Below are 21,260 nucleotides of genomic sequence, written 5' to 3' on the forward strand. Positions count from 1 at the left end.
CAGTATACTCAGCTACGTTTTGATGAGTATGGAAGTATGTTATGTATGGCCTTTCTCCTTATACGACATGCGCATTGCCTATGCTCTTCAGCTTGTATGGTTTTATATTTCTTGTTTTGCTTACATTTCTTATCTTGGCTTATATTCCCAATGGTTCAACAAGTACTCCCAATTAATTGTCTTGATGATTAACAAGCTCAATTTGCTCAACAAGTACTCTCAAGATTGCTCACCAAAGGCAAAATGATTCAAGTTCAAGTCATTTAAAAAAGCATGAGGAAGGCAAGATCTTAGCAAGTGCAAGAGAAGACCTCAAATCAATCTTGAAACATTTTTTTTTTGTATCATTACATCAAGCCTTTACAAAAAGTGACTACATATATTCATTTCATCCACAAAAGAAATGATTACTTACATCAAGCCCCTACAAAAAAAACGGAGCTTGATTACATCAAAAAATGAGTATAAAAATATTCAATTCATCCACAAAAGAAATGATTACTTACATCAAGCCCCTACGAAAAGAACGGAGCTTGACAAGATACACCCGACCTTTTGAATATAGGTGTAGAAGCCCCAATAGCACTATGGTCAGCAAGCTGCGCTACGATAGTAGTTTCTTTGCAAGTTCTTTTGTTGTGACCAAGCTGTCCACATTTGCTACACTTGTAATGTAATCCACTCTGTAATTCGCGATCCGTTCTTCTCGTTCGCGGCCTTCTAGGTGGTCGTATTGGACGTGGCGGTATTACTTGCATGAAAGGTTCAGGAGGGACCTGCCATTGGGTGCGATCTAATGTGGGGTACAACACCTCATCATACGTCTGCCGATATCGGTCCACTTTGTAGCAAGGCTTACAGAAGGAATACATATTTTTTTCTTTTGTGATGGCAATCGCTGCCATGGCATGTCCGCATGGTAGTCCGATCGTTTGGAACACACGACAACTGCACGTTTGAAGATGCAAGTTTACAGAATCTTGAATTTGAACGGACCGTACTTCGAAAACATGTAAACCAGCTCGATATGCCACATACTGCAGGCTTTCTTCCTTTGCCAGTCTGATATGTTTTTCTGCATAATTGGTTAACTGTGTCCGCCACTCATCACCATATACCCGACTTTTCTGAAAGAAATCAGAAGTCTTCCATCTAGTGTGCTCCACCAATGATGCAATCAGCAATTTCCTCGCGTTCTTCAAAAATGCATTCAACAACTTCGATCTGTTGGTTGTAATGACATCATATCTATCTCTCGTAAAATAAAAACTAGCCCAGCTTTCTTTCGGAATTGCGCTTATCCACTTGTGGGCATTTTCATTCCTTGCCTTAATTTGATCCATGGTATTTTTAAAAACACTCTCCCTCAAAGTGCGGGCAGCTCTCCAAAATAACCTCTTAAGTAGGACATCTTTGAACTCGGAGTAGAAATTGGCGGTGAGGTGATGCATGCAGTAACTATGATGAGCTTGTGATAAGACTTCAGGTACCGCCTGCATCAACCCCTTCTGGCGATCGGAGTATATCGTGATTACGTATGACTCCGAAGGCATTACTTTCTGCTTGAACAAAGTTAAAAACCAGCTCCAACTATCTTCGTTTTCGTTCTCCACAATTGCAAATGCCAAGGTAAATAATCTGTTGTTGCCATTGACCCCACACGCAATCAATAAGACTCCATGATACTTTCCACGCAGATGAGTTCCATCAACCAAAACTAGAGGTCTGAGAGTTCGATTGAAAGAACGTATACAGGGGCCAAATGTCCAAAACATGCGAACGAACGTATCGTCTCCCTTTGGACGCAATTCTCTCGCTCGGAACACACGAACAAAGCTACCAGAATTTGTTCTCTCCAGCTCAACCGAGAGCGCAGGCAATATGCGGTAAGAGTCCTATACGTTCCCACACTTAATTTCATTGATGATGTTCATTGCGTGGTACGCTTTTCGATAGCTTATAGTCACACCCCACTGCATCTTGATATATTCTATTATGAGCATTGTCGACGTGTCTTTCGGACGAGCGAATAAGCGTAGGCATTCTCCTGCGACCCAAGCAGATGTAGCATGAGGGTGATCAATGCCACTTATCGTCGATGTACACGTATGGTGGGGTACAAAAGTCTTAACCAGCATATAATTCAAATGAGTACTGCCCGTTATACGAAATATGCAATCGCTTACTTGAAATCGAACGCCATACTTCCTGGGGGTGGAATTTACTCTCACGAATGTTAATCTTTGCCGGATTTTATACTCTCGAACCGCCTTCTTGAACTGCTTCATATTCGGAAAGATTGCCCCAATCTTTAACTGATCAAATCAAGATTATCGACACCTTCATCATGGGCCCCAACATACATGTCCTCCACTCCTATTAGCCGACTAGAGGGAGGAGAACCCACTGCGATAGGTTTTGCGCTCGGATTCACACCAACGTTTTCACAATGGACATCATTCCGACCATCATCATGATGATTATCAACAACATCGTCAGCATCATCATCGTCGTCTTCTTCAAGATCATAATCGTCGTCGTCGTAATCATCATCATCATCATCATCATCATCTTTGCCTTGTCCAATATCACATCCGACCGGACCATCCTTCACAAAAAAGTCATCTTGAAACTCATCATTGATGTCTGCTTCTGGAACTGCTTCATTTTGTTTATCATCAAAACATTCCCCCCCATGGTCCGCAGTAAACTCCATATGGTTCAGAACTGCCTCATTTTGTCTATCATCAAAATATTCCCCCGCATGGTCTGCAGCAAACTCCACATTGTTCATACACGGATCATCAGTAAATCCTTTGTTTAAGAGGTCTTGAAAAATTCCTGAAGAAGTACAATACCATTGACTGTCATTAGGTTGGGCCGAATCACCTCCTGAAATCTCACTTAGGCAACCCAAGAGGGGGGTGAATTGGGTTTCTTTTAAAACTTTATGGATTTAAAAACTTTGTTTGCACTAGTTTTAGTTTGATTAGAAAAAATAAGATATTTAGCTTTACTTGGTGAATAATTAAAGATTACAAATATAATGCAAATCCCACAACAAAATAATGGAATAGGATGAGTGGTTTCGTTTAGGCCTTTTATCAAACACTTGGTGGAACCCTAGTTAATCTACTCTCTTTAGTTCCTTTGACAAACACTTTGTGGATGGCTCATACAAGTAAAACAAAATTAATAATAAAGTTCAACCACAAGAGTTAAACACTTACCACTAGAGTAGAGAGGAAGAGACAAGAGGCTTGACACAAGGGTTTTTATAGTGGTTCGATCTTAAACCCAAGACCTACTCCACTCCTCTCAAGTTTGTCTCCTTGAGGATTCCACTAGTCTTCTTCCAAGGAACTTAAATACGGCGTTCCTTCCGCCAAGTACAATATGAGCGTCTAAGCTCCAAGGGTCTTAAATACGGCGCCCTTTGTTGCCAAATACAATGAAGAGAAGAAGTACAAGCTCTCTTGCCTCTTTGTAGGCTAATACAATGTAAAGATCACAATACACTCTCAAAGATGATTACAAGTAACGCCTAATCCAATCTCAAAAGAATTCCTCAAGATCAAAGCACAAGTGAGATGGAGAGAGATTTTACCCAAAAATAATGGCCAAATTATTTTCAAGGGTTTCTTAGAGTTGGAACATGTTCATCATCATGTTTTGAACACATACAATGGGTATATATAGAGTCCCAACATAATATGACCGTTTGGGAGTCTTCAACGGCTAGTACGGAGGCACCAACAGAGGCTCCGCAGTGACCATTACCCATTTTTTATTTTGAGACAGGTTGCTCCACGGAGCTCCGTGAAAACCCACAGAGTTCCGTACCTGGTTTCTAAATTTCAGCTCCTATCTTCGAAAATTCATATCTCATTCGTTTCTCGTCAGATTTCAACATTCTTATACTCTACGAATATGAGAAAAATGAGAGCTATCTATTAAAAATATTTTCAATAATTTAAACAAGTTTTGATAGGATTTAGTTGCTAGTCCAGGTTGTTTCTTTGGAACTCTGTTTTGTTCAATGTTGTGTCGAATACGGTATGGGTCCCAACATGTTGGTACACCACCATGGCCATTCACTTAGCCATTTAAGTCCTTAAATGGTGTGTTAGTCTCTTTGGAAATTATATTTTTAGGGGGTTTTAAGATGTGCCTTGATCAAGAGAAAGTCCAAGAGAAAGATGAATACATTCTACCATTTTGGATACTCTCTTGAATGAACTCTTGAGCCAATCTTCATTTGATCTTCAATATGGTTCTTGGCTTGCTTGTAGGATCTTCACTTGAGCTCCTTGCTTTGACATCTTCCAAAGATGATGCCACCAATGTGTTCAAGCTCCTTTGCATGTTGATCCTTAAGCCATGTGTTGCGTTATATTGTGTAATGGCGATATGACATGTAAGTTATTGATCGACAAGCTTTGGCCTTCATTGATCTTCCTTTTTTGTTCAATGCTTTGAGATGGTTGATGTTGAGCTTCTCCTTGGTTTACCCCTCCAAGGCATGATTGATCCAAGTATGCTCAAGCTCCTTTGACATGTGTGATTCATCTTCAAGCATAGGCCATTAATGGTGTGTGCTAGCATGGATTGACCTGTGAATTACCTGTCTATAGCACAACACTAAAGGCAAACAATTAGTCCACAAAAGACTAATCAATTTGAGTTTGTTAATCATCAAAACAAGGTGATTGAATGAACCCATAAGAACCCTTGGGCTAACACCTCCTGTAACACTAACAAATTCATCTTCAAAGTCTTTTTCCAAATCTACTTCCAAGATTGGGCGTTTCAAATTTCGGCGTTCTCTATCCCTTAGAGGTGGAATCGAAACAGAAGGTATTGGTGGGTGATGAGAGGGTTCAGAAATACACACATTGTTCGGGGGAAGCATAGGGGGGCATACAAACATTGTTCGGGGGAAGCATAGACGTATTCATTGAATTAATACCCTCGGGGCTTCTACTTTGGGTTATGTACAGCATCACATAATTGACCGCATCTTTGTCAAAAATCTTCATCAGAGACTGGAGGATATCGTCATTACCAACATCAACTAAAGTGGTTATGTACAATCAACAATGTCTCGAGATTTTATTGATAGTAACACCTCCCTACCTATACTCCCCATTGTTTTGCGGATAAGATCTTCAAAATCTAGCAAACTAATCCGACGGCTCACCGAAATCAATGACTTCCTACCTCCGACATATTCCCAAGAAACTTCATCCTTCAAATAACCATCATAGTGTAAAAGAAACTCAGGCATTTACGAATACCTCCAACGACACGAAATGAACACAATTTCAATCATGTGTAAAGATAAAAAATTCAATAAGGTTATCAGTTATACAGAGAGGTTATAAGGGACAAATAGGGCTTACCTATTGCATACATTAACAATTTCAAGAAGGATCCCTTATGTCAAGTATAGAACAAATTATAAAGACTATACAATACAAATATCACAATTGCAAGCAGATTGACAGTTCTAACCAAGGGGTTATGAAATACACAAAGGTGTTATCTATTGGATACAAGGTCTATCTGCTATATATTATTGAGATAGCAACTATGAATTGTGTACAAGGTAGTTTTGAAACACATATGTAAAAAAATTACAATTTCAAGTCAAATTTGAACATGTAAGCAAGGGTTATTATGTATAGATACTTAGGTTATCCAATTTATACTGAGGTTACCAATTTAGAGACAAGGGTTATCCAATTCTTTACAGAGGTTTTCAATTTATACTGAGGTTATGCAACTCTATACTGATGTTTATTCTATACTTAGGTTATCTATACTGATGTTAGCCAATTCTATAAGAGGTTATCCAATTTATACTGAGGTTATCAATTTAGAAACAAGGGTTATCCAATTCTTTACTGAGGTTATCAATTTTATACTGAGGTTATCCAACTGTATACTGAGGTTATCCAATTCTATACAAAGTTTATTCAATTTATACTGAGGTTATCAATTAGAAACAAGGGTTATCCAATTCTTTAATGAGGTTATCAATTTTAGACTGAGGTATCCAATTCTATACTGATGTTTATTCTATACTTAGGTTATTTATACTGAGATTTTCAATTCTATACAGAGGTTATCCAATTTATACTGAGCTTATCAATTTAGAACAAGGGTTATCCAATTCTTTACTGAGGTTATCAATTTATACCATACCAACTTCTTCAGAACACACCAACAAAATGAAACTAAAAAATTCAATTATCAGTTATTAGTTTTAAAATAGGTTTCAGATCATAAGAAAAACAATGTTTCCAAATATAAATGGGGGTTATCCAATATTTACAGGGGGTATCAAATCTAAACGACGGATTATCAATGTAACACTGATGGACGATCAACAAGTTTTTAAACACTGATAAATACCGTTTCGTTCCAGGTTTCGGTGGATTACGGAAATTTCAGACAAAATTTTCCGAAATCCAAAATTTCTTCTGAAATGGACGAAATTCCGAATTTCACCCAAAATTTGGAAATTAAATCATTTTTTCTTCTACTCTCCTTGAAAATTTGAAACTCCGGATTTCACCCCAAAATTTCCAGTTCTAGTACAAAATTTGAAAAAATCGATCAGGGTCAAAATCTTAACTTCCAAACGATATAGTATTTTTCCAATTTTAAAAATTCATACATGCCAAAACATTATTAAATCCCAAAAGATGGGTAAAAAAATCTCATAATTTGGTTTCTGAAATTGTGTCCTGGTCAATATATAGGTCAACAAAGGCATTTCGGCTGATGGTGATTTTCCTTTAAGTAAATGTTGGATCTTTTACATATTTGGATCAGTTAATTATTTCATATATTTTTCTAACAATTTCAGATTTTTTTGGACTTTTTCATATTTTTAAGTATTAAAAAATCCCTCATCGTACCGGAAGGAAAAGTTTCGATCGAACACAAAAAGAAATTATTGAAATGATCGAAAAGTTCCATTCCATCGCCAAAACGAAATGGCAACCGAAACGAAATTTACAACTGAGGACTCAATATTTTACTTCCTTACCATGTCAAAACAACTGATATCAAAGCAAAACCTTAATGCATATAAATGTAAACGACAACAAAGAGCAATATGCATTTTACACACCCAAAATTTCCAACCATGTACTACATTCAATACACTAATAATCATAATTCTGTAATTTTTTTATTTTTTTTTGAATGGCATTCTGGAAATCTAATTGTATCATGTTATTTCTTATCATTCTACAATAACATGTGAAAATGTGTGAGAAGCGAGTGATTAGACCTCCATCTCGTTACGAGTCATTTTAAGTTTAATTTCTATCGGCAAACAAACTGTCAAAAGGTCGACTAGTTACTAGAGAGCATTGCCAAGTATTAGATAGGCTTGTTAGCTGAACTTGGTGTCATTGCTTGGCATTCTCATTAGAAGTGCTCAATTGCTCCTTGTTAGAAATTGTGTTTCTTTGCTAGGATCATACCACAAAATGAGTATGGACTCGTGGAAGAAAATTCATGTTTTGTCACTAGGATCATTACTACTTGTTTGAAAAACATTTTTTGGAATTGGCAATAATGTACTCGTAAGTAAGTTCATTTGTGAAATGAAAGTGCAAAGACTTATCGAATATATGTGTGGGAAATGACATCGACACTTTTTTATCTCGATAATGGCATTCGTCCCTATATTAAACATGTATTCAATTGGTTGTTGATAGCATTGTTTCAAAACGTGGATGCGGGTTAAAAAGAAGCCAGAGCAAATCCTAATTTACTCGACGCGACGTGATCGAGTACTAGGTTGACGCGGCTGAGTTCTCTGTTGATGCGGTCATAAGAGTCAACGGAGTTTTGATTGACTTTGTTGGGCAAAACGCAGACTTCGACAAGAAGGCGGACAAGGTAAAGGGGAGTTGACTCAAGCAAGTCCACGATGACACGGGGCAGTTTTGAAACTATGGTTGATAGCACTTAACCAGATAAGCGTAAAACGATTGCTGGTATCATTTCCCTATGTCAACATGATAGATATGTAAAATATTAAATGACTTTAATCCCGAATTTTTTTTTGTTTCCCTTGCTTTGTCTTTTTTGGCAATCACTAACCTAGCCTAGCTTCCCTTCCTCATTTCTTTTCTTTAGCATTTTCTATTTGCCCCATTCAAGCAACAATTAACTCGCAAAGATGCTGATATTTGCCATCTTCGTTGGGCTTGAGTGGCACAAAGAGAAGCTGGCAAAGGACTATGATTTTATCACCAATACAATCAAGGGTATTGTTGAAAGAGGAATCATAAGAGGAAGGGTTGAAAGAGGTAAAATAGGTTTGTAGGAATAGGTCAAGTTTTAGAGACATAAAAGGAAATGATATTTTAACCCCCTAGTTTTTTTAGCTCCCCTTGCTTTGACTTTTTTGCTAATCACCAGCTCAGCCTACCTCCCTTTCCTCAATCTCTTTTCTTTAGGATTTTCTATTTCCCCATCCAAGCAACAACAAACTCTCAAAGGCGGTGATGTTAGCCATCTTGGTGGGACTTGAGTGGCACAAAGAAAATCTGGCAAGGACTGTGATTTTATCACCAATAATAACCGTATTGTTGCAAGAAGAATGACAAGTGGAAGGGTTGGAAGAGATCAAAGAAATAGGTTGAGAATGGTTGTAGGAATAGGTCAAGATTTAGAGACATAAGAGGCCTATTTGGATGGTTTTAGGCTAGAACAACACCCCTTGTGTCCCAAGAGTGGTAATCTATTATGGAAAGCAACCAATGAGGAGTGGCAAGATTTAGCACATCTTGGGCAAGATTTTATCAGTTTAGCACATCTTGGGCAAGATTCACCCCGTCTTTCTTTCTTGATTTGACAGCTAGCAAGGAATGAGGCTAGGTGCGTCATTTTTAGCGATGAGAGTTGGTGATGATGCTACTAATTTGTGCAGATTGGAGAACAAGAGTTTTGAACCTTCAACAAAGATAGCAAATTGGGATAGATGCTCAACAAAGTGATTATTGTGCTTTTAATGTGCTGGTTAGATCCATCACAAGCTATCTCACAAGAACTAAGTGATTGGAAGAGATGACGTTCTTCGAAGGTGACGGTAATCACATCACAAGACATTATAAATTTCATTTTCGCCAACTCGTATGCAACAACAGACTTCTGTTCATACCACACAAATAAGGAAACCTTCAGTGGTTCCCAAACAGGTTGCAACCATATGTGGCCCACCTGCCCAGCACTGAACACAATAAAAGTCAAGCCCCAATAGGGGGGGTACAATTATCATTTTGCAAATTTGGATTTGGGCCAAATTTATGAAAATAATGGGGATTTACTTATTTTGTGGTTGTCGAATTGCATGAGTATGTCTATGTGGATGGGGGATTGCGTTCAATGTGGCCGCTCCAGATCCGTCCTGCATCACCGGGACATGGGTGTAATTGGATGGCCAATGGTCTCAGCTTGGCCTCCATCATAACAAACCCTTTATCAATGAATTTCTTTAAAGGACTAACCTTGCCTTGCCTCGAGCCAACAAGGCAGAGAGAGAGAGAAAGAGAGAGAGAGAGAGAGAGAATCATGGAAGTACTACTCTTCTCTCTTTTTTCTTTTTTTTGAATGGTAGCACTACTCTTTGCTCCTAAAAAAACAATAATCAAAAGGGATGGATTATCATCTAGAGCATTTAGCACCGACTGAACAAATTCCTAGACAGAGAGAGGTAAGTAGGCCACAGCAGGGAGTGGAAAGATAATTTCCCAAAAGAAAATTTCTAACTTCATGGATGCAAATATTAATTCCCGAAAATATAATATATATATATATATATATATATGAGGAAGTGTTCCTAAGCTATAGCTTAGATAAGCTTATCTAAGCTATAGCTCAAAAACACGTGGCCCCACATTTTTGGGGGATCCAAAGCATTCATTTGGAAGGCGCTTCCATAGATAGGGTGTGTACCAAAAATCAGCCCTATAGGATCATCCTAACCCTGCCATTTGTTGAGGGAAAAAATGGGCAGAAACATGGACACACAGTGTCTGTCCATTTTCCATTCCACCTTTGATTGGGTTAGGATGATCCTATAGGGCTGATTTTTGGTACACACCCTACCCATGGAAGGGCCTTCCAAATGAATGCTTTGGACCCCCCCAAAAAAATGTGGGGCCACATGTGTTTTTGAGCTATAGCTTAGATAAGCTCTCTCTCTCTCTCTCTCTCTCTCTCTCTCTCTCTTTATATATATATATATATATATATCTGTGTGTGTGGTTTATTCGAAAGACTTAGAGACAAACCATAAGATACATAGATTAAAGAGAACGGGTTTAATGTTGAGAATGTTCCTCCTACATCTTAAAGCTCATATGTAAAACATAGCACTAGGAAAAGGACTCCTTTCTAGGTTCGTACAAACTTTAGACATATTTCCCTGCATGACAAAAGTTACTAAAACTAATAACAATATTACTCATCTCAAACAAGAATTGAATAACAAAAGCAAGTAAATGTGTCCAAACTCCTTGACTTCTCAAGAAAATTATACGGCTCATACTGAAAAAAATAGAATTCTGAAAAGTTTGAATGGGAAGATCAATCAAATTTACACAGTCGAATTGTGGCTGTGTCCCTTGCTAATATCACCATTTGAAATTCATCATAAATTTTACTATTGCACATTGACTTGCAGTTTACTGCCCAAAAGAGAAGCCTTGAAAAATCCTTAGAAGTAATTATTACAAATCTTGAAAGATCCTCAAAACAAGCACTAGTATTTCCTTTGTTAAAAGCGGACGCATCCGCAAGTTATTTCAATTTGTGAGCCAAGCAGCTTTCGTTCATCAATTCAACAAGCTAAATACTTGAACTGAGTTTCATACTACTTTTAAAACATGTTCATTTACAATTTCCAAAAGTTTATCTTCATGATTTTCTTATGCAAAATCCTCCTCTTCAGGGATATAATGTCTAAGTTTATTCGCATGTGTTACTCATCAAATGTATTGTAATTTAGATCAAGAAAGTTGAGAAAATTAGCCTCCAAGATTTTTTTTTTAAATTAACTATATGGATGTTGGCCTTCAAGCAAAACTATCATCTTCCAAATGACTCCTCTTAGGGAGCTTGACCCTAAACTGGGTCTCCCAACATTATGGATCCAAAGATTGCATCGTAACCAAAAAAACTATAAATTCACTTTGTTGATATGTAGCTCCATCACCTTCCCAAGCCTTGGAAGCCTTGCTCTTTAACTCAATGAAATTAAAGAAACTCCTCTCTTTCTAAGAAATATTGATACTTTGTATCCCCCAAGTTACCAAACGCATTAACTTAATTGGCTAACATGACCAATCATGAGAAATATGATCAAAATAACACATTTAAAGAACCTATGTTAGCAACTATCGCAGCCAAACTTAAGATCACTTTAACTACAACCTAAGATGTAATGATAACAAAAATTGGTGGCAATCAACTTGTGGGCAAGCCATCCATAGATCTCACTGTTTGAAATTAGTCACATTTCTTGGAATTGGATTTTGGACCAACATTGTAAGGCTCAAAAGGTGAAATGTGGAAAACCCACCAAAAATCTAAATGACCTTTGATATAAGGTATAGATCGCTTAACCAAGCATTCAGGTGAAAAGGTATGTCTCATGAAGTTGCTAGATCAATCTGAAGCTCCCAATCTTTCTGGCTACGACAAGGAGGTTGGAATTTGGAGGGAAATCACTAGAAGGTGGGAATGGGACAGTTGGGTATCGATGAAAGGCAAGCATGTTTCAAGGTTGGTAGGGTTTAGGGTGGTAAAAGTTGTCTATAGGGTATGGAGTAATTTCCCAAAATGCATATGACTTGGTGACTTAAATACTCATATACTATAAACAAAATTGAAGACCAAATGCGTAACGCCGATGTGATTAAAAGATGTGTATATAAGTAATGTATTTTATGATTATGTACACAAAATGGTGTAAACAAGCCTCTAAGAGAAGCCATACACCCTCACTAGATGCTGCTGACATAGAGTGACAATCTAAATAGCACTTTTATTATCTCCATAAAGTGCTATTTAGATAACCGGAGGTTTGTTCGTAGAATCCGAACATCAAAGGTAAGAGTGGCTATGAAGGAGATGAAATTAGGTAAGGCTATGGGGCCTGATGATATTCCTATTGAAACTTCGAGATGCTTGGGTGATGTGGGTTTGGTTTGATTAACTAGATTATTTAACAATATTTTGAAGACTAAGAAGATGCATGATGAGTGGAGGAAGAATACAATAGTACCTATTTATAAAAATAAACGAGATATTCAGAGCTGCACCAATTACCAGGGGATTAAGCTAATGAGTCATACCATGAAGCTTTGGGAGAGGGTAATTGAGCATAAACTAAGAAAAGAGACTAAGATGTCGGAGAATCAGTTTGGCTTAATGCCCGAACGATCGACCATGGAAGCTATCCTCTTGATTAGGCGGTTAATGGAGAGATTAAGTGAAAATAAACAGAACCTTCATATGGTTTTCATTGATTTGAAGAAAGCGTATGATAGCGTTCCTAGGAGTGTTATGTGGTGGGTCCTTGAAAGGAAAAAAATGCCTAATAAATATGTTCATATGATTAAGGATATGTACGATGGAGCAGTAACTAATGTCAGAACTACGGATGGCACATCAAGTGAGTTTCCAATTACAATGGGACAGCACCAAGGATCAGCTCTAAGCCCTTATCTTTTTACTCTAGTGATGGTTGAACTAACGGAGGGTATTCAGGACGAGGTGTTGTGGTTTATGTTATTTGCAGATGACATAGTATTAATTGACAAAACCAAAGCAGGAGTTAATGCTAAGTTAGAGTTATGGAGAACTGCTTCGGAATCCAAAGGTTTTAGAGTGAGCACGACTAAGACAAAGTATATGGAGTGCAACTTTAGTAATGTAAGGAAGCGGGGCGACGATCTAGTAAATATGAGCGGACAGGAGGTACCTATGAGGGATATCTTTCGCTATCTTGGTTCAATCCTATATAAGGAAGGAGAGATTGAAGAGGATGTTAACCACATAATAAGAGCAGGTTGGTTGAAGTGGAATCATGCTTCAGGCGCTCTGTGCGATCGTAAAATACCTACCAAGTTGAAGGGAAAGTTTTATAAGACAACTATGAGCAGTATTCTAAAAAGCGCTGGGCGGAGCTGTGCGGCTGACTGACCTGCCAGTGCCTAGGCCGCCCAAGCATTTTGAGGCATTTTTCATTTTTTTTAGATATTAATATATTTTCATAATATCTTGCATTTTTTATATAAAATATAAATACTTGACTACATAACAATCCAAACCATTTTTGCATAAGCACTAAACATTAAATAATAAAAAGTTAAAAACATAATAAGAAATTAAGCATAAAGTACTTAATAATTTAAGTATTTAACAATACAACAAAAATCCATGACCAAAAAAAGATTAAAATCCAAGCACTTCTTCAGTCTTCACCAATCATTGTCCTCTCCCTCCAAGACCAAGACTCTATCTTCATCTGAGTCTTCAAACCCACCCCGCCCAGGCCCACGCTCAAATCGCCTGGGCGGCTGCCTAATAACGTCCAGGCGGTGAGACCGCTTTTTTAAACGCCCAGGGCCTGGGTGGTGCATTTTTTCTGCGCCCAGCGCCTAGGCAGCCTGGGCGAGCAGAGACTATAAGGCCAAGCATACTGTACAGCTCAAAATGTTGGGCCGTCAAGAAGCAGCATGTGCATAAGATGAGTGTGGTGGAGATGCGAATGCTTAGATGGATGTGCGGCCACACAAGGTTAGATTGAATTAAAAATGAAGTCATCCGTAAAAAAGGTGGGGTTGGAACCAATTGAGGTAGCGTCACTTAAGATGGTATGGGCATATCCAACGTAGGCATTTGGATGCTCCAGTGAGAAGAAGTGACTCGTGCCAAGTTGATGGAGTAAAAAGGAGTAGGGGCAGACCGAAAACAACTTGGGTAGAAACAGTGAGGAAAGACTTGAGGGCTAGGAACATAACAAAAAACATGACCTTGGATAGGATAGAATGGGAGAAAATGATTCATGTAGACGAACCCAACTAGTTGCAGGATTAGACTTAGTCAATTTGAGCCGAGTAGATCCTTTCACCTTCTTCATGAAAATTTTCTAAAGGATTCAATAGCCAACCCGAACTAGTTTGGGACAAAGGCTTAGTTGAGTTGAGTTGAGTTGAGTATTATCTCCACAAAGTGTTGTGGAAGGAAGAAGAGAAATAGGAAACTTTAAGAAGCAAATTAAGCCATACACCCTCACTTCTGTGAAAGAATTGGGAACCGCCCTAATTATGAGTTGCAACCTGGAAAAATGTGGTGTAGATACGATCGGAATAAAAATAAAATAAAGAGTTTGAGATTGGCTTTCTCGTCCCCATCAAAACATTGAACTAGTAACATGCCTGTAGCTTTTCCTAATACAACCTTGCTTGCTTGCAATTGAATTGGCTTGTATATTTCTGCCTTTTCATTCAGTTTTGTACTATGGAACTTTCTTCTTTTGCAAATTGATATATCAAATTTATGGATTATTAGGCAGCGTGGTTGCAGGACAGTATGCCCATATCAACTTTTCGGATCAGAACAATTTCCGCAAGGCTTTAAATTGTGTTGTTGCTGGATTGCGTGATCCAGAGCTCCCAGTACGTGTTGATTCTGTCTTTGCATTGCGCTCTTTTGTGGAAGCTTGCAAAGGTATGTCTTTCCTTGTTGTCCTCTGTTCTATACACTAACTTCTTTCAATGCTAAATAATCCCATCTTTTCTTGCAGATTTAAATGAAATCCGTCCTATTCTTCCTCAATTACTCGATGGTATGTGCTTTTTCTTTTATCATCACTACTATTTGTATGTGTTGCCAATTTGTTTTATACACATTTCAATGGCCTATGCACGGAGTTTTTTAAGCTCATGAATGAGGTTGAGAATGAGGACCTTGTGTTTACCCTTGAGACTATTGTGGACAAATTTGGGGAAAAGATGGCACCTTATGCTCTTGGATTATGTCAAAATTTGGTAAAAATACTTTCATAACCATGACTTTTATCTATTTGGGTACTTGAGTTTATTTTCTTCTAATCTACTCATTGTTTTTTTTTACTTCCTTCACTTTTAGGCTGCTGCATTTTGGAAGTGTATGGATACTTCTGAAGCCGAGGATGACACTGATGATCTAGGTGCACTGGCAGCTGTTGGATGTCTGCGTGCCATAAGCACGATTCTTGAATCTGTGAGCAGGCTACCCCATCTTTTCATTCAGATTGAGCCGACTCTATTACCTATAATGCGTAGAATGTTAACTTCCGATGGACAAGGTATTTATTTTAGTCCGAGGAAGCCTTTTTTACTGATATATGTGAATGCTAAATCTAGATTGTGCTTTCAAATTCTGATTGTGTATTTTTCATACCATTTACCACTACTGAATGCAACATCGACTACTTTGTGGCAGATTTTGTGTTTATTCTTCCAGATGAGCTACATGCCTCACCTATTTTTACCTGTATGCATAGGCATGCATTCTGCATATGCATTTACAAATAAGAATTCAACACGAATCTTAGATTTAGTTGATAAAAGATGGAGATTGAAAAAATAGAAAGTTTATTATTTTGGAAACTTTGAAAAACATCAATCTTTTGGACATAGGAGATCCTAGGGATAGTGTCAATGAGCTTTTAGCCAAGTTTTGAGATGAGGATGAGATGGTATTAAATCTTAAATTTAGTTGAAGAAGGATGGAGATTGAAAAAATAGAAAGTTTCTTATTTTAAAAACTTTATAAAACATCCATCTTTTAGACGTAAGAATTCCTAGAGATGGTGGAAAGGAGCTTTTAGCCAAGTTTGGTGATTAGGTTGCGATGGTAATGAATCTTAGATTTTGTTGATTAAGTTTCTTATTTTAGAAACTTTATAAAACATCCATTTTTTAGACATATGAAACCTTATAGATGGTGTCAAGGAGCTTTTAGCCGTGTTTTGAAATGAGGATTTGATGGTATTGAAGCTTAGATTTAGTTAATCAAGGATTAAGATTGAAAAAATAAAAAATTTCTTATTGTAGAAAATTCATAAGACATCAATCTTTTAGACATAGGAAACCCCATAGATGGTGTCAAGGAGCTTTTAGCCAAGTTTTGAGATGAGGATTAGATGGTATTGAATCTGAGATTTAGTTTCTTATTCAGTTGATAAAGGATGGAGATTGAAAAAATAGAAAGGTTCTTATTTTAGAAACTTTATAAAACATCCGTCTTTTAGCCAAGTTTTGAGATGATGATCCGAAACTTTATAAAACATCAATCTTTTAGACAAAGGAAACCCTAGAGATGGTGTGAAGGAGCTTTTAGCAAAGTTTTGAGATGAGGATAAGATGATATTGAATCTTAGATTTAGTTGATGAATGATGGAAATTTAAAAAATAGAAAGTTTCTTATTTTAGAAACTATATGAGTCATCCATCTTTTAGACATATGAAAACTTAGAGATGGTGTTAAGGAGCTTTTAACCAAGTTTTGAGATGAGGATGAGATGGTATTGAATCTTAGATTTAGTTGATAAAGGGTGAAGATTGAAAAAATTGTAAGTTGCTTATTTTTGAAACTTTATAAAACGTCAATCTTTTAAATATAGGAGACCCTAGATGGTGTCAAGGATTTTTTAGCCATGTTTTGGGATGAGGATAAGATGATATAAAATCATAGATTTAGTTAAAGAAGTATGGAGATTGAAAAAATAGAATGTTTCATATGTTAGAAATTTTATAAAGCATTCATCTTTTAGACATAGGAGACCTTAGAGATGGTGTCAATGACCTTTTAGCCAAGTTTTGGGATGATGATGAGATGGTATAAAATCTTAGATTTAGTTGATTAAGGATGGAGATTGAAAAAATAGAAAGTTTCTTATTTTAGAAACTTTATAAAACATCTATCTTTTAAACATAAGAAACACTAGAGATGGTGTCAATGAGCTTTTAGCCAAGTTTTGAGATGAGGATTAAATGGTCTTGAATCTTAGATTTTGTTGATCACGGATAGAAATTGAAAAAAACTGAAAGTTTCGAATTTTAGAAACTTTATAAAACATCCACATTTTAGACATAAGAAACCCTATAGATGGTGTGAAGGAGCTTTTAGCCTTGTTTTGGGATGAAGATGACATGGTATTGAATCATAGATTTGGAATATGAAGGATGGAGATTGAAAATATAGAAAGTTTATTATTTTAGAAACTTTGTAAAATATTAATCTTTTAGACTTAGAAAACCCTACAGATGGTGTGAAGGAGCTTTTAGCCAAGTTTTGAGATGATGATTTGTTAGTATTGAATCTTAAATTTAGTTGATATAGGATGCAGATTGAAAAAATAAAAAGTTTATTATTTTAGAAACTTTGTAAAATATCCATCTTTTGGACATAAGAGACCCTAGAGACAGTATCAATGTGCATTTAGCCAAGTTTTGAGATGACGATGAGATGGTATTGAATCTTAGATTTAGTTGAAGAAGGATGGAGATTGGAAAAGTAGAAAGTTTCTTATTTTAGAAACTTTATGAAACATCCATCTTTTTTATGTAAGAAACCTTAGAGATGGTGTGAATGAGCTTTTAGCCAAGTTTGGGATGAGGTTGCAATGGTACTGAATCTTAGAATTAGTTGATTAAGTTTCTTATTATAGAAACTTTATAAAACATCCATCTTTTAGACATAGGAAACCCTATAAATGGTGTCAAGGGGCTTTTAGCCATGTTTTGAAATGAGGATTTGATGGTATTAAAGCTTAGATTTAGTTGATCAAGGATGGAGATTGAAAAAATAGAAAATTTCTTATTCTAGAAAATTTATAAGACATCAATCTTTTAGACATAGGAAACCCAATAAGTGGTGTCAATGAGCTTTTAGCAAGGTTTTGAGATGTGGATTAGATTGTATTGAATCTTGGATTTGGTTGATCAAGGGTGGAGATTGGAAAATCGAAAGTTTCTTATTTTAGAAACTTTATAAAACATACATATTTTAGACATAGGAAACCTTAGATATGGTATGAAAGGGCTTTTAGCCAAGTTTTGAGATGAAAATGAGATGATATTTAATCTTAGATTTAGTTGATTGATGATGGAAATTGAAAAAATTTAAAGTTTCTTATGTTGAAAACTTCAAAAGACATCCATCTTTTAGACATAGGAAAACTCGAGATGGTGTTAAGGAGCTTTTAGCCAAGTTTTGAAACTTTATAAAACATCAATCTTTTAGACACAGGAGACCCTAGAGATGGTGTGGAGGAGCTTTTAGCCAAGTTTTGGGATGACGATGAGATGGTTTTGAATCTTAGGTTTAGTTGATGAAGGATGGAGATTGAAAAAATAGAAAGTTTTTTATTTTAGAAAGTTTATAAAACATCCATCTTTTTGACATAGGAGACCCTATAGATGGTGGCATGGAGCTCTTAGCCAAGTTTTGGGATGATGATGAGTTGGTTTTCAATCTTAGATTTACTTGATGAAGGATGGAGATTGAAAAAATAGAGAGTTTCTAATTTTAGAATCTTTATAAGAATCCATCTTTTAGACATATGAAAACCTAGAGATGGTGTAAAGGAGCTTTTAGCCGTGCTTTGAGATGAGGGTGAGATGGTATTGACTCTTAGATTTAGTTAATAAAAGAGGAATCATGCATCAAAATCAATTTCAAAATTAGAAACAATATCGTCAGGAAAGGAATGCAACATATTGATTTCTTCATGAAAATTTGGTTGCTTCCCAATCTAAAGACATTAAAATCAACCGATGTGTTTCCAAAAGATAATTTCATTAATCCATTTCTATAATTAATTAGAGTGTTGCTAGTGGCAAGGAACGGCCTACCAAGGATGATAGGAATTTGATCATTGATATTAGCAACATGCTCGGTATCTAACACAACAAAATCTACGAAAAATAAAAAATCACCTACTTTAACTAACACATCCTCAACCATCCCTTTGGGTGTTTTAATTGATCTATCCGCCAATTGAAGAGTGATGGTGGTTGGTTTGAGGTCTCCTAATCCTAGTTGTTTAAATACAGAAAAATGCAAGAAATTTACACTTGCACCCAAATCCAAAAGAGCATGTTCAATATTTGTGTTACCAATAGTATAAGAAATAATAGGACATCCTGGATCCTTATACTTAGCCACCATTTGTTGAGACAAGATGGAACTTATATTTGCGGCCAAGAAAGCTTTCTTGGACACATTAGTTGTGCGCTTTTGTGTGCACAAATCTTTCAACACTTTGGCATAAGTAGGAACCTGAGAAATCGCATCTAATAAAGGAATGTTTATTTGCACTTGTTTAAACACATTTAAAATTTTATCCATGGCATCCACCTTCTTATTATTAGCAAGTCTCCTTGGAAAAAGGAGCTTTAGGCACATACTCATTTTCAGGTGCAGAAACAGCCTGCTCTTCACGTACCTGGTTGGGTTCCGCAATCGAGCCTGTTGGAGGGGAGTCTTTTCTTACCTCTTTGGATGTATCTTGTATATCTATAGAAGGTTCAGATCTGACCTCCTCCTTGTGGTAATCTCTACCACTCCTTAAAGCATATACGGCATTACATTCGTTGGAGGGCTCTTGCGGCGGAAAAATTGGTTGAATGGCATTCAACTGATTTGGCGGTACCAGTTGATTCACATTCATATTCACGTTCCTTGGATTAGGAACGGGTTGACTTGGCATCTTCCCCTTTTCCCTCTCATGCAATGCCATGGCAAGTTGGGAGATTTGCTTCTCCATGTTGTGTTGGCTTGTCATGAAAGTGCTAGTGAGAAGTTCTATGCTTTTTCTAAGGAAGCTATGCGTGCCGACTCTCCTTGTTTTTGAAAACCCGGCGGTTGCTGATTTGAAACATTATTAATCATGGGATTTTGAAAAGTAGGAGGGGAAGGGGATGGCCGACCAAAAGTGGGAGGGAAGGTGGGCCTAGGTTGGCCGAGTTGGCCTTGGCCTTGGAAATTAGATGGCCCACTTTGACTCCATGAAAAGTTGGGAGGATTTCTCCATCCCGGATTATAAGTGCTAGAATAAGGATTATTAGCATAAAGAGCACTCACATTCTCATTAGAATTACCAAATTTAGCAAGAGTTTGACACTCTTCCATGACATGGTCTATGGCTTGACACCAATTACACATGGGAACACTATGTGCAATTTGATTGACTTGTGAGGGTCCTTTGACAACTATTGCTTCTAGCCTTTTGATTAGGCTATCAAGATGGGCCTCTTTTGCCACGGCACCCTCTATTAGAAATCCCTTGCTTGAAGTGGCTCTCTCACCGTCTTGAGTGGATTCCCACTCTCTCGTTTTTTCCGCCAAATCAAGTAAGAAGTTCAATGCCGCGGCCTCAACCGTGAAAGATGTAAAACCATTAGGACACATGGACTCAAGAAGTTGCTTTGTTTGGTAATCTATGCCCTCATAAACAATTTGGCATAAGTGCCACAAATCAGTTCCATGGTGAGGAAACTCTTGGAGTAGGTCTTTGAACCTCTCCATAAACTTAGAAAATGACTCTAATGGCTTTTGTTTGAATTGTAAAATATTGTTCCTAAGCTTATTAGTTTTATGTAATGGGAAAAACTTTTTTAGGAAAGCGACGGCAAACTCCTCCCAAGTGGTGATGGAGTTCGTTGGTAAGCCATAGAGCCACTTTTTGGCTCCATCCTTGAGCGAAAAAGTAATAAACCGTAACTTTACCGCATCATCGGTAAGTTGTTGCAACTTAATCAAAGCACATACATCTTCAAACTCACGCAAAAATAGATAAGCATCCTCCGAAAGGAGGCCATGAAAATGAGGAAGCAAAGAGATAAATTGCGATTTTAGCTCAAAATTATTACCATGTGCAATCGGCAATCTAATGCAAGAAGGTTGCGCGGTTCCGGCTGGATAGAAGCGATCGCGCAAACTCTTGGGCGGCTCTTGTTCTTCCGCCATGACTACTTGATTTGGATTTGGTGCGATGCCTTCCGCCGTCTCTAACCGGTTTGCTCTTTCTAGTCGATTGGCCGAGTTCTGCACCCAACCTGCACTAGTAAACACAGGAAAACCAAGTAAGAGAGATGGATAGGCAAGAAACCAAAATTATAACTAAACTAAAAATAACTACTAATCTAACACTTCGAATAATTAAGATTCTAATGCAA

General features: G+C 37.2%; 1 protein-coding gene across 1 annotated transcript; it reads right to left on the reverse strand.

The window, feature by feature from the left end:
* Window positions 1-515: 515 nt before the first annotated feature.
* On the reverse strand, window positions 516-2,288 carry LOC143853829 (uncharacterized). Its single transcript, XM_077363545.1, has 2 exons — window positions 2,187-2,288; window positions 516-1,895 (listed from the first exon to the last, which is right to left on the reverse strand). The coding sequence occupies exons 1-2, from the start codon at window positions 2,286-2,288 to the stop codon at window positions 516-518; spliced, it is 1,482 nt and encodes a 493-aa protein (XP_077219660.1).
* Window positions 2,289-21,260: the final 18,972 nt, after the last annotated feature.

The sequence above is a fragment of the Tasmannia lanceolata genome, unplaced genomic scaffold, assembly GCF_043159265.1.
Source record: "Tasmannia lanceolata isolate RefF3 unplaced genomic scaffold, GAP_Taslan_0.1 ptg000020l, whole genome shotgun sequence".
Classification (NCBI taxonomy): Eukaryota; Viridiplantae; Streptophyta; class Magnoliopsida; order Canellales; family Winteraceae; genus Tasmannia; species Tasmannia lanceolata.